The 22,004-nt window shown below is 45.8% G+C and overlaps 1 protein-coding gene and 1 long non-coding RNA gene across 6 annotated transcripts in view; one reads left to right on the forward strand and one right to left on the reverse strand.

The window, feature by feature from the left end:
• The window catches only part of Cnot10 (CCR4-NOT transcription complex, subunit 10), a 66,448-nt gene extending 52,393 nt beyond the window's left edge, over positions 1 to 14,055 (forward strand). For all 5 annotated transcript variants that reach the window (XM_013513774.1, XM_005383627.2, XM_005383625.2 and 2 more), the window contains 6 exons: positions 2,858 to 2,971; positions 7,275 to 7,405; positions 8,275 to 8,310; positions 8,497 to 8,624; positions 13,041 to 13,116; positions 13,800 to 14,055. In XM_013513774.1, the coding sequence (XP_013369228.1) occupies positions 2,858 to 2,971; positions 7,275 to 7,405; positions 8,275 to 8,310; positions 8,497 to 8,624; positions 13,041 to 13,116; positions 13,800 to 13,954 (640 nt within the window). In that variant the 3' untranslated portion in view covers positions 13,955 to 14,055. The remainder of the gene's footprint in view (positions 1 to 2,857; positions 2,972 to 7,274; positions 7,406 to 8,274; positions 8,311 to 8,496; positions 8,625 to 13,040; positions 13,117 to 13,799) is intronic.
• A 1,771-nt stretch (positions 14,056 to 15,826) lies between these two features.
• On the reverse strand, positions 15,827 to 21,957 carry LOC102013834. The gene is made up of 4 exons (XR_260781.2): positions 21,475 to 21,957; positions 20,785 to 20,872; positions 16,647 to 16,773; positions 15,827 to 16,289 (listed from the first exon to the last, which is right to left on the reverse strand). It is a non-coding gene; the product is annotated as an uncharacterized LOC102013834 (long non-coding RNA).
• Between the last annotated feature and the right edge of the window lie 47 nt (positions 21,958 to 22,004).

Here is a 22,004-nt window from a genome sequence, read left to right on the forward strand (position 1 = left end):
GTTTAGATATTTCTTTGGTGTTGATAAGGTTGTGGGTGTACTTCTGCTTTTTTTTTTTTTTTTTTTTTTTTTTTTTTTTTTTTTTTTTTTTGGTTTTTCTCCGGTACCGGGAACCGAACTCACGACCTTGCGCTTGCCAGGCAGGCACTTTGCCGCTGAGCTAAATCCCCAGCCCCTTTCTGCTTTATTTTTGAATGGTCAATATGCTATTTTATAGAGGTTAACAAAAACGTGTTTTTGCCTTCATGTATGTAATTATAGTTTGACCTAGCTGGGAAACAGTATCCTGTTGCAGATTGTAGGTACGTGACTGATTTCTCAAGCCACAGTGGGCTTGGCAGTAGGCTGGAGCAGTGACACCCACCAACTGTCAGGAGAGGCCAGGATAGGCTTTTCCCAGCAGGCTGCTGATGTGGAGCCTGTCCAGGGCCCAGAGCTCACAGAAACAGTTCCCTGGCTGCAAGGGCCTGGGGTGTTGCTTCCTCGGCATCATCTGCAGCAGGAAAGGTGTCGACTGGGTCCCTGCAGAACCCAGTGTGAGGGTGAAGCTCATCTTCTTTAGCAGGTGCGTCTTAAGCACCCACTGTGAGGCAGTAAGAAATGACGTGCGTTTTTTGGGGTACTGGGAGTTGAACTCAGCACCTTACACCTGCCAGACGATGCTGCACCACTGAGCTATATCTCTGGTCCCAGAAATGACTTTAAGTGTAGAAAATAAACATTGTGTATCCCTGCTTTTTTTTTGGGGGGGGGGACAGGGTCTCGCTATGCAGTTCAGGCTGGCCTTGACCTCACTTTGTAGCCCAGGCTGGTGTTGAACTCACAACGATCCTCCTGCCTTAGCTTCCCGAGTGCTGGGATTACAGGCATGCGCCATCATACCCGGCCTGTCCATGCTGTTAATGAGCTCATTTTTTGCCATTCCCCTTAGCAGTCTCGCATGAAAACAGATAGCACACATTGTGACTGCCCTGCATGCAGGCCCTGAGCTGATTGATGATGGGCTAGGCTTTTAAGTGGCTTTTTCCCACCTCAGAAGCAACACATACCTGACATGTGGTAGATATTTACATACTTCTTAAATAAATGAATGTATGTTGCCATTTTAAAATAAAAACTGGCCGGGCTGTAGTGGCTCACACCTGTAATCCCAGCACTCCGGAGGTTGAGTCAGGAGGATTGCTGTGAGTTCAAGATTGGCCTGGGCTACAAAGTGAGCTCAAGGTTAGCCTGAACTGCATAGCGAGACCCTGTCTCAAAAAGGCAAGAAAATAAAAATGAAAACTGGGGCCAGGGGTATAGCTCAGCAGCACAGCACCTGCCTGGCCAGCACCCGATACAAAAAAAAAAAAAAAAAAAAAAAAAAATCAAATGAAAATAAGCCAAAAGGAGAAATTAAATCATCTAGTCCTTTTTCTTGTTTTTTCTTCTGTCTCTAAGAAAAAAAACCAGTTATAAATGCCTAGAAGTCATAATGTAAACTTCATCTATATTGCAGGGCATCTTGGGCAGTGTTGTGACTTGATCAGAAGCAGAGTCATGGGGTGCAGAGAGCAGCAGGCTGGGAGTCTGCAGTGCAGATGTAGAGAATCTGTCTGACCACTTTGGATCTCAGGCTCCACACTGACTAACAAACCGCACTGGGCAGTCTTTTGCATCTGCCTTGCTAGGCAAAGCAGTAAGCCTCAGTTCAGTGTCCCTATGCCTTCTCTAGGAGCTGTGTACTTTTCTGTGCCGTTAGGAGTTGAGCGCCTGTGTTTCCTTTAGAGGAGACTTTTCTGACTCCGGCAGCCTGTAGGCAGGGTGACAGGCGTGCACCACTGCTCCCAGAGCTAGGCCTGTTCTAAAGGAACTGAGCTTCAGTTTCAGAAAACTGAAACTGAACAAACTTAGGTTTGCACCCAACTTAGCAAAATCTATATAACTTAGATTTTTATCTTCATGTACATTTTTTCAACCTGGTTTTTTCCCTTCAGTATTCATTTGAAGTAACAGTAAGTTTGGATTTTTTTCCCTCTGGTCCTGGGATTGAACTCAGTGCCTTCATAGTAAGCTACCTCCCTAGCCTTTTTTTATTCTGAGACAGAGTCTCACTAAGTCACTAACTTGCACAGACTGGGCTGGAACTTGAAATTCTCTTGCCTCAGCTTCCCAGAATGTTGGGATTAAAGACATGTGCTGTTGCCCAGCTGTAGATTGAGTTGTGTGTGTGTGTTGCAAAGGATCCAAGACAAGACCTTGCCTGTGCCAGGTAAGCACTCCGCTGCTATGACTCTCCAGCCTAAAGTTACCCCTTGATGTTGTTGCTTATCAGTAACTACAGACACCTTAATAGGAGGAGAGAGGCACTGTATAGTGAGCTAAGCTCAGTGATTCTGCAGTAACTTCATTTGGTCATGTTTTGGACAGAAACTAAAGAAGATTTATCTAACTGACTAAAATGCCGCACATAGTGGTTTGGTGTTTTGTTGTAATCTAAGTTTTTTGTTTCTCGGTTTTTTTGTTTTTACTGGTTTTTTTGGTGTTTTCTGTTTGGTTTGGTTTTGGTTTGGTTTGGGTGTTTTGTTTTTTTTTTTTTTGAGACAGGGTCTCGCTATGCAGTTCAGGCTGGTCTTGAGTTATAGCCCAGACTGGCCTCAAACTCACAACGATTCTCCTGCCTCAGCCACCCGAGTGCTGGGATTACAGGAGTGCACCACCACACCCAGCAGGATGTGTTTATCATGTTTTTTTACCATTCCCCTCTTCTTTCCTGGTGTCCAGCTTGCCACTCCTGTGAGTAGGGCTTTCCTTCCCACTCAGCAGACATAACCACTGTCCATTTTTAAGTTTTCAGCTACTAACCTTCATGTTTCAGATGCTCCATACTGGCTTGCAGCGCGTACGTGGCCCTGGCTCTGGGTGATAACCTGATGGCTTTGAATCATGCAGATAAACTTCTTCAGCAGCCCAAGCTGTCAGGCTCTCTTAAGTAAGTACACCTTGCTCTGTGTGTCCCTGCGTTGTTTTGCTTCAGGGTTTCTTGTGTAATTGTGTTGCTGCTTTTCACTGCTGCAATGGAACATATATTTGTGGGCATGCAACTAGCTAAAATTTTTCTAATTATATATCTTAGCAGTGAATTTTTTTCAACTGTTGCACCTAAGGGATTAGTGAACATGGCATCTGCTGTACTGAGTACTAGAAAACACAAACTGTGGACTTTCTGATGTCTGCTGCTAGGTCTGACTGGAACACTTTGGATACCAAAATAATGTGAGTCCTTGGAAGACCCACAGAGAAGAAATTTGGTCTCCAAAATTGCATTGAGGAATGCAATTTAAATAGGCAAGAATTTTTCAAAATTCCTGTTATCATTTCATGAGATAGTTTCATACAAACGGTTGTGATAACCTCTTCAATATGAATGTCATTTAAAATTCACAAAGCACACCATTATTTCTTTATTTGAAATTGAATGAAATAAGCTGGACATAGTGGCACACACTTTGGAAGGCTGAGGTGGGAGCATCACAAGTTCAAACCAGTTTGGGAAATTTAGTGACTCATGAGACCCTTTTTTATTTTTATCTCAAGAAAAAAGGGCTGGTGATACAGCTCAGTGAAAAGGCCGTGGTTTGAATCCCCAGCACTACCAGGAAAATGGAGGGAGGGAGGGAGGGAAGTACGATAGGAAGTAGTGGGGAGTGTTGAGTAAAACAGAACATGCTTTTGAAGTTTTTTTTTAAAACTGATCCCAGCCGGCGTAGTGGCGCATGCCTATAATCCAGCCTATAATCCCAGCACTTGGGAGGCTCAGGCAGGAGGATCCTTGCAAGTTCAAGACCAGCCTGGGCTACAAAGTGAGCTCAAGGCCAGCCTGAACTGCATAGTGAGACCCTGTCTCAAAAAGACAAAAATAAAAAATAAAAAAATAAAACTAATTCTGGAGGCAGGGAGATAGCTAGTAGCTCAGCACCTGCCTGGCAAGAGCAGGGTCCCAAGTTCAATTCCTGCTACAAAAAAAAAAAAGATTTTCTCAAAGGTGATCTTGGAAATTTTATCCAAAGTATTACAAATGCAAGTATTATATGTAACATTCACTGCAGATGTAGCCCAGAGGCAGAGCACATATCTAGCATATTCTAAGCCATTGGTTTAATCCTCAGTACTGCCAAAATAAAACAAAAACATACTGCAAAATACATTTACTTCAATTACCAGCACCACTGTATTGTATCCATCTGCACGCCCTTTTACTTTTTTTTTGGTTTTTCTCCGGTACCAGGAACCGAACTCACGACCTTGCACTTGCCAGGCAAGCGCTTTTGCCGCTGAGCTAAGTCCCCAGCCCTACGCCCTTTTACTTTTTACTGGTCTTAGTTTACAATATACAAAACTTGGAATTCAAAAACCATACTCTGAGAAATCTGTGGATTTTTTTTCCTTAAAAAAACTGGGTTAAGGACTGGGAATGTAACTCAGTGGTACAGCACTCACTCAACATGCGCAAGGCCCTGGGTTCCATGTCCAGAACAAACAATCCAACGAGGCTAAGTGTGGTACAGTACCATTTACCTGTAATCCCAGCCTTTGAGGAGGCTGAGGCAAAAGGATTGCAAATCTGAGGCTAGACCGAGAAATATAATGAGGCTCTGTCTCAAAATAAAAAAGAACTGGGGATTATAGCTCAGTGGTAGAGCATTTGCTTAGTAAGCACAAGGCTTTGGGTTCAGTCCCCAGACCATGAAAAGAAGGAGAAGGAGAAGAAATGAAATGAAATGAAGATGACAATGAAGATAACAAAATAGGTTAAAAAAAAAATGTTTACGCCAGGTAAAGTGGCATGTGTCTATAATCCCAGCTATCTGGAGTCAAGTTGGCAAGTTTGAAACCAGCCTAGATAGGGTAGAAAGACCCTAACTCATAATAAAAAGGGCTTGGAATGTAGCTCAGTAGTAGACTACTTTTGGGTTTGATCCCCAGTACTAAAAAAAGAAGTTTATAAATCACTAAAACTAGTCACATTAAAACTGATACACCTAAAATCCCAGCACTTGGGAGGCTGAGGCAGGAGGGTTGCTGTGAGTTGGAGGCCAGCTGAAACTACAAAGTGAGTTCATGGCCAGCCTGAACTGCATAGCAAAACCCTGTCTCAAAAAAAATAAAGAGGGGCAATCCACTCGGGCCCCCCCTTCTATCCCTCTCTCAGACAGAAGCTTTCTTTCCCTCAATAAATATATTCTGCTCTTAACCTCCGTTGTTCCTAAAATTCATTCGATTTTAGAGAACACGAACTCTTTCAGGTTGCGAGGTTCTTCCCCTGTATCATTTAGAGGTTCCCCACCAAGATCATTGGACATAGATTTAAAGCTACACACCTACCCAAGATGAAAATGCCTGGTGTCAATCTAGGACCTTTAGATAGACCTCTGGAGAGTATCTGACTGCCAATCAACAACTATGACCCCCGTCAGCCTAAAGAAGCCAGAATAGTCATCACCAGTTACTCCCTCACAGCAGTTTGGGTTACTTCTTCTTCCAAGGGGGAAATGTTATAGGTAGCTGAGTTAGATAGAAATAGTACAAATACTATAGGCAGTCCTACAGGCCAGACCCTCAAAGGAGCCAGTGCGGAAGATGAGATACTATGCAACTAGGGGAGACAGATACCTCCAGCTATGGACAAAAGATTAAACAGATGCGCCCACATACTTTTCTAGGAATGGACTTCCAGGATTGATATTGTAAATAGGTAGCATTCACCTTGAAAAGGCCAGGAAGAGTCACTAACCCACCCCCCTACTGAAAAGGCCCCTCTTCTATGTTCAAGTCCACTTGCTACTTGACTCATTTCCCCATTTGATCCTGATTTAATCAATTTTACCTGAACAAACATATTTGTGATCTTATTGGTTTATCATAGTTTTGTCCCGCCTCATGCCCATCTAGTCAGTTCCATGTTTTCTACCTTGGACCTGCCTCACTTTGTGGTTTTGCTCTGTAAAAGTCCCTGGAAAAGACAGGTTCCTGAGCAACCCACTCAGGCCCCCCCTTCTGTCTGTCTCGGACAGAAGATTTCTTACCCTCAATGAATATATTCTGCTCTTAAAAAGTAAAATAAAATAAAATAACAAAACAAAGCAAAAAACTGATGATTGCTGGGCTGTAATTCCAGCATTCCGGAGGCTGAGGCAGGAGGATCGTTGCGAGTTCCAGACCAGCCTGGGCTGCAAGGTGAGCTCAAGGCCAGCCTGAACTGCATAGCAAGACTGTCTCAAAAAGATGTAAAAAAAAAAAAACCTGATGATTTAAGGTTCCAAGATCATGTGGATGGACTCATTTAGGCCAGGCTAGCCCAAGAAGTAAGCCCTGAGTTTGCCCTTTCAGCTTCCAGGCATGGTGGTGCACGCCTAATCCTAGCAGTCGCACTTGGAAGGCTGAGGCAGGAAGATCACCACAAGTTCAAGGAAAGCCTGAGCTACATAGTGAGACCTTGTCTCAAAAAAGAGAGGGAGACTGGAAGAACCAGACTATTGTAAACCAGGAGGATGTACATCTTGGCAGAGCATCAGTGAACATAAAGTACATTTTGTAAAAAGTCGAAACCTATGGAATATAAGTAAGGCTGATCCAGCCTAGGATTGGCATCCTGGTGCTTTCTTACTGTTCCAGCAGCCGAGAATGAAAGAAACTGTTTCTGATGCTCTACACATTAGGCATCCAGCCTTGGATATGTGTGTCTGTGTCTGTGTCTTTCTCTTTCTCTGCAGGATATTCCTTGCCATTTTATTTTTTGAGACAGGGCCTTGCTAAATTTCTTAGTTGTTTGGGCAGGACTCAAACTTGCAATCCACCTGCTTCAGCCTCCGCAGTTCTGGGATTACAGTGTGCACCACCACACCCAGCATGAACCTGTCTGTTGTTATGTTAGAACTTCATTGATTTTTTAGTGGTAGTATTTTCTAAATAATAGAGCAACATTAATTTGTCAGCTTAAACTGCTTTCTTCCTGTTTATTTTTTTTTCTTTTTGAGACAGGGTCTTGCTATGCAGTTGAGGCTGGCCTTGACCTCACTTTGTAGCCCAGGCTGGTCTCAAACTCGGAACAGTCCTCCTGCCTCAGCCTCCCAAGTACTGGGATTACAGGTGTGCAACACCACGCCTGGCGTCCTAAATAAATTTAGGTATCGGTGAAGGGACATGAAAACACATACCCGGTGTGAAACATTTTTCTCCATTGGGCATTTGTGTGGTGACTTACTTTTCAGTTTGGAATCTGCTTTTTCTTTCAGGTTTCTGGGCTATTTGTATGCAGCAGAAGCCCTCATCTCCCTGGACAGAATATCTGATGCTATTACTCACTTGAACCCCGAGAATGTCACCGACGTCTCCTTAGGGATCTCTTCCAATGAGCAGGACCAAGGTTAGTGAGGGTGCATATGGTCAGCATTGCCCATTGTTTCTGCTTCCTTTCTGCTGTAGTCAGAGCATAGAAACTGAAGGCAAGGTTGTGAGGGGGAAAATTTTCAGTTCTACTCCTCACATTTTTGGCCAGACTTACTTTGTAGTAACTGTTCTTTCTATGTTCCTATCTTTTTGTTCTTTCTTTTCCTTTCTTCCTTTCTTTTTTTTTTTTTTAAAGAAATGGCTGTCGGGTGATGCACCTATAATCGCAGCTATTCAGGAGGCTGAGGCAGGATGATTCAAGTTTGAGGCTAGCCTGGGTAGCTTAGCAAGACCTTGTCTCAGAATTTTTAAAAAGATAATCTGGGAATAAGGCTCATGCACAGGGCTTCCTAGCATGCACGAGGCCTTGGATTCAATTCCCAGTATCATGGCACATGGGATATTGTTGTCCAAGCTGAGCTCAAACTCCTGGCTCAAGAAATTCTCCTGCCATAGGTTCCTGAGTAGATGGGACTGTAGGCTTGTACTAGCATCCCCCAGCTTAAGAGGATTCATTTTGGTTTCATTCTGATAGTGTATTTTTTCTTGAACAGATTCCACAATTGAAGGAGTAATAAAAATATTCCATTCAAAAGTTAAGTTTGGATCATGGCTTAGTTTTAGAGGAAGTGAAATTATGTGGCATTCACTTTATGGAAGGTTAACTCTCAGGCTTGTGGGGTAGTGGCTGATAACATTTTGGTATCTCTTTAATAAAAGCCCCACTACATGGAAAGTCAGTACTGTGACAGATTGCTTTATACTGGGTTCTGTTTCATAAGAGCTGGGTATTTAGAAAATAATCCATGCTGTCTGCCCCTCAGATTTATTTTCATGTCTTTACAGGGTCAGACAAGGGTGAAAACGAAGCAATGGAATCCTGTAAGTTTTATAAATACTTAAGGCAGCCTGGCTGGCACCCCAAAGTTTGAACCCTAAGTTTTGAGGGCCCCTCTTTACTGGCCTGAGGAATGGTGCTGTGCCTTATCCCAGTGAGCCCTTGGGGAGGTGGCAGGCTGCTCTCCGCCCTCAGCAGAGCCTCCTCACCAGCATCTGCCCTTTCCCCAGCCGGGAAGCGGGCCCCACAGTGCTACCCCAGTTCCGTCACCTCGGCCAGGACTGTGATGTTGTTCAACCTTGCCAGTGCATACTGCCTGCGAAGCGAGTACGACAAAGCCCGGAAGTGTCTGCACCAGGTGAGGCCATGGGAGGGCTGCACCTTCCTGTGATCGGCCAGCAGAGGGCTTGCGGGTCATGGGCTTTGCTTGAAGCTTCTGATCACTTCGTTAAACAATGGAATATTACTTTCCTGGGTTTAAATTATTCTTCAAGAGAAGCAACATACACAGTGCTAAGTTTGACCTGATGATTTTAATAATTAAAATTCCAAAAGATTGAAAATCATTGAAGTAAGAGACTACTTGAGCCAGTCATGGTGCACACCTGTAATCCTAGCACTCAAGAGGCTGAGGCAGAAGGATCACCGCATGTTTGAGATGAGCCTGGGCTATACATAGTTCAAGGCCAGCCTGAACTACATAGCAAAACGCTGTCTGAAAATACCAAGCAAAAAATAAATAATGGTGCATCTACACAGAGGAATGCAGTGCAGCTGTAAACTCTGTACTAAAATGAAAAGATACCAAAGACACACTGAGTGAAAAGAGCCAGGCATGAACCAGTTTCTATATAATCCTGTTTTGCTATCTTGTTTGTTTGTTTGTTTGTTTGTTTGAGACAGGATCTCGCTATGTCATACAGGCTGGCCTTGAATTTGTGATAATTCTCCTGCCTCAGCCTCCTGAGTACTGGGATTACAGGCCTGTGCCAGCACACCCATCCTGTAATCCTGTTTTTGCATAGAAGATCTCAGAAAGGACGAGCCAACAGCTGCAACATTAGTTAGGGTTAGCAGGATAGCATCTGTGAGAGGTGAGAGTTCAGAGCCAAGATTAGAGGAACTCCAAACATAGTAAAGAAGCTGTTGGCAATGTATAACTGGAGTAGACCTCTGCATTTATTCCTGAAATGGTACACCATCAAGCCTCGAGGAAGCTTTTGATTAGACCTGTTCAGGTACCCACTCATCCCTGGAAAAATCATGGGCATGATTTCATTTCCAGTCATTTTCCATTGACTTCACAGAATTGGAAAGGGCTGATTCCTCAGAAGGACATTATCCAGCAGATCCTTTAGAGTACTTATTTTCATGCTAAGCTGTGGTGATCAGGCTAAGCAGATGTGATACATCATTGCCCCACGGACTTAAAACTAAAAGATGCCTTCTTAAAGAGGAATTGCAGGCTGGGGATAAAGCAGGCACAGTGCCTGGCTGGCAAGCACAAGATCCTGAGTTCAGTTCCCGATACCAAGAAAAAAAGGAATTGTATGCAGAAACTTAAGACTGAGAATGTAGGAAATTTGTGCCAACGGTATATTTACCAGCAACACATGAAAGACCTCACATTCTACATGCTGTCAGAGTAACTGTAATTGAAAGTCAGCCTGCTCTCAGGAGATAGAATGGTTTCCAGAAAGTTCCTGCCTATGTAGGTGACCTTGATGTGCCTAAAGCTGATGATGCTTGCCAGACATGGTGGCAGCACTCCAGAGGCTGAGACAGGAGGATTACCAGAGTTCAAGACCAGCCTGGGCTGCATAGTGAGACTGTTTTTATCAAAAAATAAAACAAAACAGGGCCAGGGATATAACTCAGCGCCACAGCGCCTGCCTGCAAAGCACAAGGTCGTGAGTTAGATTCCCAGTGCCAAAAAAAAAATGTTACACTGATTCCCAGTACCAAAAAAATGAAAATAAAATAAAAAATAAAAAAAGTCATGATGCTGTACTGTGGAAAAAAAACAAATGATATTTAGTCAACTTAGTGGCATCTTAAGTGAGCATTTCTGATTCCAAGTCAGAAAGGTTAAATGACAGACTGTCTAGGGAAATACATCTAATATTATCTAGGAATTGAGCACAAGAGTTAAAATATTCCACTGTTCTCGGTGGCAAGACGAGGGTGTGATAGCCCTACTAAAGTGGCCTGGACAGCAGGGGCCCTGCAGCAAATGGGGACTTCCAATCTGAAGTCCAGTGCAAACCAGCTCTGTCCAGTGCAGCTCAGATTCTCCTGCAGCAGGTGGCCATGGCTACTCCCAAGCTGGGAGAGACAGATGGGAGCAGGGCTGGTCTGGGGCCCAAGGAGCTTTTGTTTTGGTCCCTTGGTTTTTAGGTTAATCCAGCGGCTGGGCCTTTGTTAGTTGGGAGGCCCCCCCTGCTATAAGGGCAAAGCAGTGAGTGAAGACCTGGAAGTAGATGTCTCCAAGGCTGTTGCCCACCACTGATCATTCCTTATAACCAGCTAGCAAAGTGCCAGTAAGCTTCATAAAGTTGTTGCCTTACATTCCTGTGTTTTAGAAAAAGCTGCATACTGTAGTCAGTGCAGAGAACAGTAAATGACCTGTGTTAACTAGCCACTTCGAGGGGAAAAAGAGATTTTGTGTGGTTTTTTTAGTTTTGTTTTTTGAGACATAGCCTTGCTTTGTAGTCCAGGCTAGCCTCGAACTTACTACATAACCCAGGTTGGCCTCAAACTCAAGGCAGTCTTCCTCCCTCAGCCTCTAGAGAGCTAGAATTATAGGTAAGTACCACCGTGCTTGGTGAAAAGGATTTTAATAGCCACAAAATGCTCTAATGATGCTTTTCTCTTATAAAGCCAGACCTACCCGAGCACAGTGGTACACACTTATAATCCCAGCTACCTATAAGGCTGAGGCAGGAAGACCACCACAGTTGCAAGGCTAGCCTGAACTACATAGCAAGATCCAGCCTCAGAAAACAAAAAAAAAAAGTTTTCCAAATATGTTAAGGAAAGTAGCAGAATATGTTAAGGTCAGTAGCTGGAAGCAGTGATCTACTGACACTAGATGTGGAAGTACAAGTTGACAGTAAGATGAGGAAAAGGCTGCTGCCCAAGAGGTCCAGACTAAGGAATAAATAGTTTTGGGCTGGAGAGATAGCTCAGCGGCATAGGCGCCTGCCTGGCAAGCACAAAGTCCTGAGTTTGATTCCCGGTATCAAAAAAAAAAGGAATAAATAGTTTTAACATCTGTGACCAGAGTGGCCCAGGCTTCCTTTCCTTAGTATTGCAACAGAGAAAAAATGCTGGCTATTAGCTTAGATATAAGGGCAGCATGTTGCCTAAACCAATAAGTTATTTATTTGATTAAATTGTTTCATGCATAAGAATGGGAAGCCATGAGTGATGGCACATGCCTATAATCCCAGCACTCAGTAGGCTGAGGCAGGAGGATCTCTTTGAGTTCTAGGCCCACCTGGGCTACAAAGTGAGCTCAGGGCCAGCCTAAACTGCAGGACAAGACCTTGTCTCAAAAAAAGGACAGAAAACAAAATGGGGACATCTAGCCAGGTCGGACCAGAGTGCACACCTGTGATCTCAGCCCTCAGGAGGCTGAGGTAGGAGGATCCCAAGTTCAAACCCAGCCTGGGCAACTAAGTGACTTTGGGAAACCTTTCTCAATTTTTTTTCTTTTTTTTGAGACAAGGCCTCACTGTGTAGTTCAGGCTGGCCTTGAACTCCCAACAATCCTCCTGTCTCAGCCTCCCAAGTGCTGGGATTACAGGCATGTGCCAACCATGCCTGGTCCTGTCTCAGAATTTTCAAAAAAGGAGAGATGCTGGGATGTAGCTCAGTGCAAAGGCCCTACCTTCAATCTCCAGTACAGGAAAAGTAAAGTTTAAACTCTTATTCCTGACATTGATAACTGCTTGCACCTTATAATACTTGATGTTACTTAGGAAAACAGGTGGACACTGAGATCTTTGTTTGTTCTTGGGGTACTGAGGATTGAATCCATGGCCTTGCACGTGGTAGACAGTCACTCTCTCACTAAGCCTCATGCCCAGCCCAACATCCAGATTTTTATATACATACAGTTATATCGGTGGTGAAGAGCTACCAGCAGACAGAGTTGTATCTAGAGTATAAAATGAGGGTGTCCATACAGGCAAAATACAGAATAAAGAACCTAAGCTGATGAGCTCCAAGAGAAGAACAACTTTCTATTATTAAGAACTCAGTAGAGCCAGTATGGTGGCATACTGTTGTCATCTCAGCACTCTGAGAAGCTGAGGCAGGAGGATCCCAAGTTTGATCCCAGTTTGGGCAACTTAGCAAGAGCCTGTCTTAAAATAAATAGAACTAAAGATGTAGCTCAGTGGTGGAGCACTTGTCTAGCATGTGTGAGGCCCTGGGTTCAGTGTCTAGTACTGCCCAAAAAAAACTCCAATTCAACCGGGTGTGGTGGCACACACCTGTAATCCTAGCACTTACGAGGCTGAGGCAAGAGGTTCCTTCAGTGTTTAAGGTCAGCCTGGGCTACAAAGTGAGCTCAAGGCCAGCCTGAACTGCATAGCAAAAGCCTCTGTCAAAAAGAAAAAAAAAAAATCCAACACAGTATGGATTAGTCAAGAGAAAGTAAATGTTGAACTACTTAACTAACTTTAGGTTTTGGGAGGGTTTTTAGTCATTACTTGGAGTTTGTATCTTAAGCTGCTGGGTTTCATGAATCTCTTTCTTTTTGCATAAGGCGGCTTCCATGATTCACCCAAAGGAGGTCCCACCTGAGGCCATCTTGCTGGCTGTCTACCTGGAGCTGCAGAACGGTGAGTCATGTTCTCTGGAGAGCACTATATCTCTTCAAGGAGGCCAGAATTTTTGTTGTCTGATTTTTGTCTTCAAAATTGAAACTTCAAAAAAAAAAAAAAAAATTGAAACTTTAAAATAACCGGGCATGGTGGCACACGCCTATAATCCCAGCACTGAGGAGGCTGAGGCAGGAGGATTGCCATGAGTTTGAGACTAACCTGGGCTACAAAGTGAGCCCAAGGCCAGCCTGAATGGCACAGCAAGACCCTATCTCAGAAAAACTGAAAAACAAAAATAAGATAAGATAAAATAAACTTTTATGTTCTTCCCAGCCAGAACCAGGAGTGTCAGATATAGGCAGGATTCAGAAAAAGAAACCCAAGAGGAAGGGATACCTTTCCCTTGTTAGGGATTGGGATGCTCTCCAGTGGTAGAGCACTTGCCTGGCATGCTTGATGGCTTAGGTTCAATCTCTAGCACCCTAAGGGGAAAAATAAGTTGGAAGATATCTCACTGTCCAAGCCACCTCTCCAGCACTTAAATCAGAATGTCTAGGGCTGGGGCAGAGGCCCCAGTGATGCCCAGGGCCAGCGCTGCAGAGCACACCTCTTAGGTCTCTCATGCTGGCTTCTGATGGCCACTTGTTTTGGGTGGCACTGTCGTGTGCTTTTTAATGGTATTAACGGAAGTGTTTTTGTAGGTAACACCCAGTTGGCCTTGCAGATCATCAAAAGGAATCAGCTGCTCCCAACGGTGAAAGCACACTCAGAAGTGAGGAAGAAGCCAGTGTTCCAGCCTGTCCACCCAATCCAGCCCATCCAGATACCAGCATTCACCACTGTGCAGAGAAAGTGATGCTTTATTCTCAGAAAAGTGCTGCCCAAGACCTGGGGCCGCACTTACCAACCTTGTCAGTTGTATCACAGCAAACGAATAAAGACACATGGCGAAGAGTACTAATTGTAAAGACACTGTTTTGAGACCATTCTACCCCTGACTTTTTTCTGTGTTTTTTGCTTTGTTTTATTTTGTTTGTTGTTTTCTGGGGATTTTTTTGGTAGTGGAAATCAAACTCAGGACCTCACACTTGCCAGGCAGACACTTGTGCCATGCCCCCAGCCCTACTCCTGACTTTTTTGCAAGATACTTACTTAAAATTAAGGATTCACAAGTTCATTTTCAGCCTTGTCCTTTAAGCTGCAGCAGACTATTGTGAGTGATTACATGATGTATCTGTGTCCTAAGCAATTAAAACAGGGTCTTCAGGACAGTCTTGCAGCCTTTCTCACAACTGTTATTTAACACATGAGATTCTGTTAAAGTTTTAAGGAACAGCAGCAGTTCCTAAATAGTTGACCTATGGGGAGAGGAGACTAGAGTTTCCATATTTTATGCTTAGTTATGACTACAGGGGCTGAACAGTGTGTAATAGCCCACAGAGCTCATATGATTGGGTTCAAAAGAGATGTCTGATCTGATAGGAATCATTTGCTTAGATGTTCCAAACAAAAATAAAAAAGTTGGTAAAAAGGGGGGAAAAAAAAGAAAAGTTCCAGACAAGCCAGGCATGGTGATGCACACCTATAATCCTAGTACTCAAGGCTGAGGCAGGAGGATCTCCTCAAGTTCAAGGCCAGCCTAACTACATAGTGAAACCATGTCTCCAGAAAACCAAAAACAACAACAAAAATCCCTCTAGAAGTTCCATGTGGAAAAGGTGTGCTGCTTTGGCCCGGCTCAGCCTCTACCTCAAGCACTGGCTTTAGAATCTGTTAGTAGATATTCTAGGTTCAGAGTTAACCCTTTGAAAATGCAAACAATTTAAAAACTCCTTCCAGCATAGAGGTGTGTGCATGGGGATGACATGGCCAAAACTTGCCACTTGGGCTGATGCACTAATTTGAAGTAGGAAATTGATAAAAACCTGCTTTAGAAAAATTGAGCAAGGGCCAGGGATATAGCTCAGTGGCACAAGCACCTGTCTGACAAGCACCAGGTCCTGATTTCGATTCCTGGTAACAAAAATTAAAAAAAAACTGAATGGCACCCCTTCCCTCCTGGCAGTTAAGATGGTGTCTGGGAAAGAGGATCTCTTACAGTTAGAGACAGCTTCACATGGGGAAGTGCAGTACACTAGAATCTGTGTGGGTCCTCAACTCTCACAAGAGGGGCGAGTGTTTGGGTAGCATGTGATTTATCTGGAACTTCATTTGAACTATTCAGTTACATCAAATAATTCAGAGAGCAGGGTGTGGTAGCACACACCTGTGATCCCAGCACTGAGAGGCTGAGGCAGGAGGATCACTTTGAGTTAGAGGTCAAGCTGAACTACAAAGTGAGACCGTGTCTCAAAAAAACAAACCCACTCCCCCAAAAAAACCAAAAACAAAAATTTGAATAAGGAAACATACTGAATATTTTACTTAACTAGACATCATCTACAAACCAGCCAGGCGTGATGGCGCATGCCTGTAATCCCAGCACTCGGGAGGCTGAGGCTGGAGGATTGCACCAGCACTCCCAGCTGCTTACACTCTGCTCTTTAAGAGAAACAAGCCAGGCATGGTGGTGCACACCTGTAATCCCAGCACTTGGGAGGCTGAGGCAGGAGAATCGTTGAGAGTTTGAGACCAGCCTGGGCTACAAAGTGAGCTCAAAGCCAGCCTGAATTGCATAGTGAGACCCTGTCTCAAAAAGACAAAAAAAAAAAAAAATGGAGAACTGTTGCCTTTTGTGGGTTTGTGGAGGAGTTGTTTTGAGATAGTCGCTTATGCAGTCCAGGCTGGCCTCAGACTGGTGGCGATGCTCCTACCTCAGCCTCCTGCATGCTGGGATCACAGGTAAGCACCACCACACCTGGTAGATTTCTCCATTTAAACATGGATGGATGTACATAGGGTGTCCATTGCTCTGTAATGCAGTTGTGGGTGTCTGTTTTTGCAGTACTGGGGCTTTAACACAGGCCCTTTGCACTGAAATATGTTCCCTACACTTTTTTTTTTTTTTGAGATAGGATCTCACTAAGTCACTGAGCTACCCAGGCTCAGCTCACACTTTATTCTTCTGCCTCAGCTTCCCAGAGTGTTGGGATTGTAGGTGTTTGCCACCACACCCAATGCAGCTGCTCTGTCCACAGAGTAGGTTCTTTCCAAGTGGATTCACAAAGCAGAGGTGGCGAGCACTCTTGGACCTGGAGAGAGAAGGATCACAGGCCTGCAGTGGTTTGATTACCTAGAGTGTACCCCAGAGATCCCCAAGGTGGCACTGTTGGAGCCCTTGGTCTCCCATAGGAGGGAGGTCTTTAGGTCATTGGTGGACTGCCCTCAGAGGGGGCTGTGGCACCCGCTGGACCTCAGCCCATGTTTCTTCTGCCGATTGTAAGTGATTCACTCTGCTAAGGTTCCCCCCAATCAGCACTTGGTGCCCTGGCAGCCACAGGGCTGCCCAATCTTGGACAAGGACTTCCAAAACTTAAGGTCAAAATAAACCTCTGTTTAGGTGGTAATTACTTCAGACATTCCCTTCTAGAAGCACAAGGCTGACTTACCCTGAAGTTAGTGTCTTCTGGGGCCCGGGGTTGCAGCTTCCGCTTTCTCAAGCCCCAGACTAGCAGCCACCCCCTGGCCCCTCTCAGATGCTTCGGATGGTGCAGAGCTGCTGCGCCTGGGTGTTTTCTGGAGTGAGAGACCATAGACCAGCGTTATTAGGAATGGTCTTGGCAGCAGGAAGTATGAAAAAGTCCGTCAGTAACTGATACTTGAAAATAAAATCCTTGGAGAAATATTAAGCATTTAGAGCAAGCGTGGTGGTGCACACAAGTTTCAGCCCCACCCGGACACTAGCCAGATGCTGTCTCCAAGTGAAAAAGGGCTGGGATACAGCTCAGTGCAAAGGCCCTGTGTTTAAACCCCAGTACTGAAAAAAAAAAAAATTAGAGCTTGTTCTGCTTGCTGGTTAGTTTGTGGGGAAACAGGTATACAGTACCTATGAAACACTGGGCAAGCCCCATGTAAAACAAAGATGCATTTGGCTAAAGCAATTGGGTTTTGGTTTTATGTTTTTTAGTTTTTTGAGACAAGGTCTCACAATGTGGTCCAGGCTGGCCTTGAGCTCCGGGAATCAAACTCATGACCTCATGCTTGCCAGGCAGGCACTATGCCACTGAGCTATATCCTCAGCCCTCAGGATGATCTGTGTCAGCCTCCTAAGTGCTGGGATTACAGGTGTGCATTACCATGCCCAGCTTTGAATCAGTGATTTAAACAGTGATTGTTTTTCACTTGAGATGTGTGTCTGGGCATCTGCTATCCTCCATTCCAGTGTGCAGTGGTGCCATCAGGGACTCAGCTTTATTAGCATTTAGGCTTTTGTTCCCGTGGCTACAGGGTGTTCCAGGGTCACATCTGCTGCAGGCAAGAAGAGGGCAGAGGCTGCCAGTCTTCAAAAGACTTCCATTGGGACCGAGTTCCTCCACAAACCCAGCAGACTTGTCCGCCTACCTCACAATTCGTCTTCAGCCCTCCTGCCCTGTAGGGAAGCTTGCGAAAGAAGGGAGGTCACTAACTTAGCAGCGTGGACAGCTGTCTTTTCAAACCCTGTTCCTCTGAAGAGGAGACCAGGAAAGTGTTTCCCACCAAGTAAACAGAAGCCGATGCTTGTTAGACTAAACTGCCAGCAGCTCACCTTTGCCTTCCAGCTTCTGCAGATCCCAGCCCACTGAATATGAGCTCTCCACTTCTGTGACTTGGCCCCTGCAGATTCCCATAGCCGGAAAGGCTTCTCCTCTACTCACAGCCAATCAGATTTATACAGAAGAGTGGGTTGTTTTTTTTAATGTACTGAGGATCAAACCCATTTTGTTTGGTTTGTTATTTTTGAGACAGGGTCTCACTATATAGCCCAGGCTGGCCTCAAACTTGAGACAATCCTCCTGCTTCAGCCTCCCAAGTGCCAGGACTACAGGCATACACCACCATACCCGGCCCATTTTTTATTTTGAGACAAGATCTTGCTGAGTTGCCCAGGTGAGGCTCAAACGTGGGATTCTTCCTGCCTCACCTCCCAGAGTGCTGCAATTACAGAGATGTACCACATCCATCTTCTAGAACCTTTCCTTTCTTTCTCTCCTCCTTTGCCCTCCCCCTTCCTTCCTTCCTTTCTAGAAACTGAGTCTCACTGTGTTGCATAGGCTGCCCTCCTGAATTCAAGTGAACCTCCTGCCTCAGCCTCCCAAATATCTGGAACTACAATTGTGTACAACACCATACTAGCACATACACTTTTTTTTCTTTTTTTTGTCTTTTTGAGACAGGGTCTCACTTGAGCTCACTTTGTAGCCCAGGCTGGTCTTGAACTCACAACGATCCTCCTGCCTCAGCCTCTGGAGTGGGATTACAGGTGTGCGCCACCGTGCCTGGCACATGCACTTTTTAATCGTATGAATATGCTGCTCAACTTACAATGGGTAGTATCTGTTGGGGACCACTACAAAGTGGCTCTGAGCAGGATTTTATATTAACCAATTGGCTTTCCATGTTTACTTGTGAGTTGTCTAAAGGCCACAGCTGAGGATGTCTGGCTCCAACCCCAATTAACTTAAAGGAGACTGTAGCTATAGGCATCTCACTCCTGCTGTGAAGGCCTTCCTAGAGATAACATAGTTCTCCTAAATTAACATAATGTATTACTTCAAAAAGTCTTGCCCAGATTCCCGCTTTTTCTTGAGTATCCTCCCCCTTTGTTTGTAAACCAAATAAATATGGGCTACCTAAAAAAGTCTTTGGCTAAACTCAGAGAATATTAAAGCTATAAGAGAGTTAGTCCCTCCTACAGCCCTAAAATCATTTCCATTGTCTCATTTATTTAAGTCTTCACCGTCTACTCGCTTGGGAGATTGCGGGCCTGATCAGCCTTTAGTAACTAAGGGTTATTTTACCCGATATTCAATAAATATCCCAGTAAACACATCAGAAATTAAAAATACCAGAAGTTAGCCAGGTGAAAGCCGGGAGTGGTGACACACCCCTGTAATTCCAGCACTCGGGAGACTGAGGCAGGAGGATCATTGTGAGTTCAAGACCAGCCTGGGCTACAAAGTGAGCTCAAGGCCAGCCTGAACTGCATAGTGAGACCCTATCTCAAAAAGACAAAAGAAAAAAAAAAAAAAAAGCCAGGTGAGGTGGCATATGCCTAAAATCTCAGCACTCTGGGAAGCTAAAGCAAGAGGTTTGCAAGTTCAAGCCCAGCATGGCAACTAAGCAACTTACTGAAATCCTGTCCCAAAACTAAAAAGGCTAGTTATGTAGCTCAGTACAAAGGCCGTAAATTCAATCCCCAGTACATACTGTACTGCATAATGCTAGTCTAGGAAAAGATCAAAATTCGAAGTATGCCTGGCATGGTTGGGCACGCCTATAATCACAGCACTTGGGAGGCTGAGGCAGGAGGATCACTGTGAATTCGAGGCCAGCTTGGGCTACATAGTGAGACCCTGTCTCCAAAAGAAAAAAAAATTTGAAGTATGGTTTCTATTAACCCTAGCCCTACTCCATGTGATCACTTTCACACCACAGTGAAACTGCAAAGAACCAAGCCAACTGAGCTAGTGTTGTGGTGCACACCTATAATCCCAGCCCTCAGGAGGCTGAAGCAAGAGCACCACCGCTAGTTCACAGCCAACCTGAGGATGTAGTGAAACCTTGTCTCAAAAAAAAAAACAACAGGCCAGAGATACAGCTCAGCAGCACAGTACCTCCGTGGCAAAGTCCTGAGTTCAATTTCCAGCACCGCCCACCCCCCCCAACCCCCCGACACCAAAAAAAAGCTAAACTGACCATTTAGGGATGAGCAGTACATGCAATTCTGGAACTAACAGATGTGGTTGCTGTAGGCATCATCCTCATTACTGAGAACTCCACTGGCTCTGGCCGGGCCCCAGCCCTTTAGCTGTCGCCTCCCACAACAGGGCAGATGTACCCCACAGGTCCCTTCACAAACCCAGGGACAGGAGCTGGGGATTTAGCTCAGTGGCCCAGCACCTGCCTGGCAAGTGCAAAGTCCTGAGTTCAATTCCCGGTACCGGGGGGGGGGAAAAAAAAAAAAAAAACCAGGGACATCCTGCCAGCATCTCCAAAGCTGCAGAACCCTCAGCACACCTGGGCAGTCTAATGCAGGGGGTCACTTGCCATGCCACTTCCTCTTGCCTGCGTGTGGATGCCACGTGATTTATTTACAACAAAGCAGGCCCTGGGGTGGCTGCCGCCTTCATCCTCTCTCTGGCCAAGTAGCTGGAGCTCTGCCCTTAGGGAAGCTAAGGGCCTGAGCAAGTGACCTTCTCAACTTTTCTGAGCGATTCATGAGAGGGCACCTTTCCTCTGGCCCAGTGTGAAGAGTGCCGAGAGAGGCTGCAGGAAATGTGAGGGGAACCTCCCGCCGCCTGCAGGACCAGCGCAGCCCAGGCACCACATGCATGTCCATCTCAGTGCCACCCCTGAGCGTCTCATCCTTTCTGTCCCTGGACACCATCAGGAGAAAAGTGACAGATGATACCCGGGAACTGGAGCCTCTTTTTTTTTTTTTTTTTTAACTTTTTTGAGACAGGCTGGCCTCAAAGTTCTGAGCTTAAGCCATCCTCCTGCCTAGGTTCTCAAGTAGCTGGGACAACAGGCATTTGCCATTGTACTCACCTGGCTTGTCTTCAAATCTTGATTCTCTCACTGGGGCAAGTTTGATCTAGAGCAGTTGTTTTGGTTTTCTGTGCTTGCATTTCTTCATCTGAAAAATAGGGATACTAACAGCACCTACTGCATAGGTTTGGACTGAGGTCTAGGCTTGGCCATTGGAATGTGCCTAGAACCCCAGATCTTCAAAAGAGAACTCCAGCTGGTCATTGTGGACCAGCTATAATCCTAAGCATTCTGGAAAGCTGAGGCAGGAGGATCCCAAACTCAAGCACAGCCTGGGTGAGACCCTGTTTCAGACTTTAAGGGAGGGGTGGGTAAGGATGTCTGTAGCTCAGTGTAAAGGCCCTGGGTTTAATCCCCAGGGCGCGCGCGCGCGCGCGCGTGCGCACGCGCGCACATACACACACACACACACACACACACTCGCTGTGTGATGTAAGCAGAGACTTCCCTGAACCACCCACTTCCCAACTTTCCCGAGGTAGCGGCAGGACGAGTTCCCTGAGGCAGCTTACTACTACCTCCTTGGTGTCCCTCACTTCTGATGTGTCTGGTGCCTAACAGTGAGAGGCCCAGTAAATACTGGTGTCTTCTGTTCTCATCCCACTCTGACCTGCCTTGCCCAAATGCCCTCGTGATGCCAAGAGCTGCAGGTCTGGCCGCCTCATGCCCTGCCTGCCGCCCTTTCCTCACCAGGGCCAGTTCTCAGCCTCTTCGGTGACGGCTCCGCTGCACTCTCCCTGATGTTCAGGGTCCGTCCACCCCTCTGTTACCCCCGTGCGTTTACCACTCGGTCCTCCGCCATCTTGCAAAGGGGGTCCCTGTCCGCCCATCAGGGCTCTTCTTCACCTCCTCCGCTGCCTGGAGCTCTCTCCCTGGCAGTCGCAGTGTACCAGCGTCCGCCATCTCGCCCTACGCTCCAGGGAGCTCTCTTGTGCCCCAAATGCACTTCCACGGGGCTCCTGGAGGCCAATTCTGGGCTGTTGACGCTGCCCCGAGCCCGTAACAATCGCGGAAATCCGCAAGCCAGGCCGCTGCTGTTCACGGCGCGCTTTCTCAGCTGTCCTCTTTCCCCGTCTTTTTTTTTTGGCACCGGGAATCGAACTCAGGGCCGTGTGCTCGCTAGACAGGCGCCTGTGCCACCGAGCTCCGGCCGCGGCCGCCTCCTGCCCTCCTCGAGGCTGAGGCCGCTGGGAAGGCGCCTCACAGCGCGCGGACTCGCC

The sequence above is a fragment of the Chinchilla lanigera genome, unplaced genomic scaffold (genome assembly GCF_000276665.1).
Source record: "Chinchilla lanigera isolate Chin_1 unplaced genomic scaffold, ChiLan1.0 scaffold00020, whole genome shotgun sequence".
In the NCBI taxonomy this organism is placed as follows: Eukaryota; Metazoa; Chordata; class Mammalia; order Rodentia; family Chinchillidae; genus Chinchilla; species Chinchilla lanigera.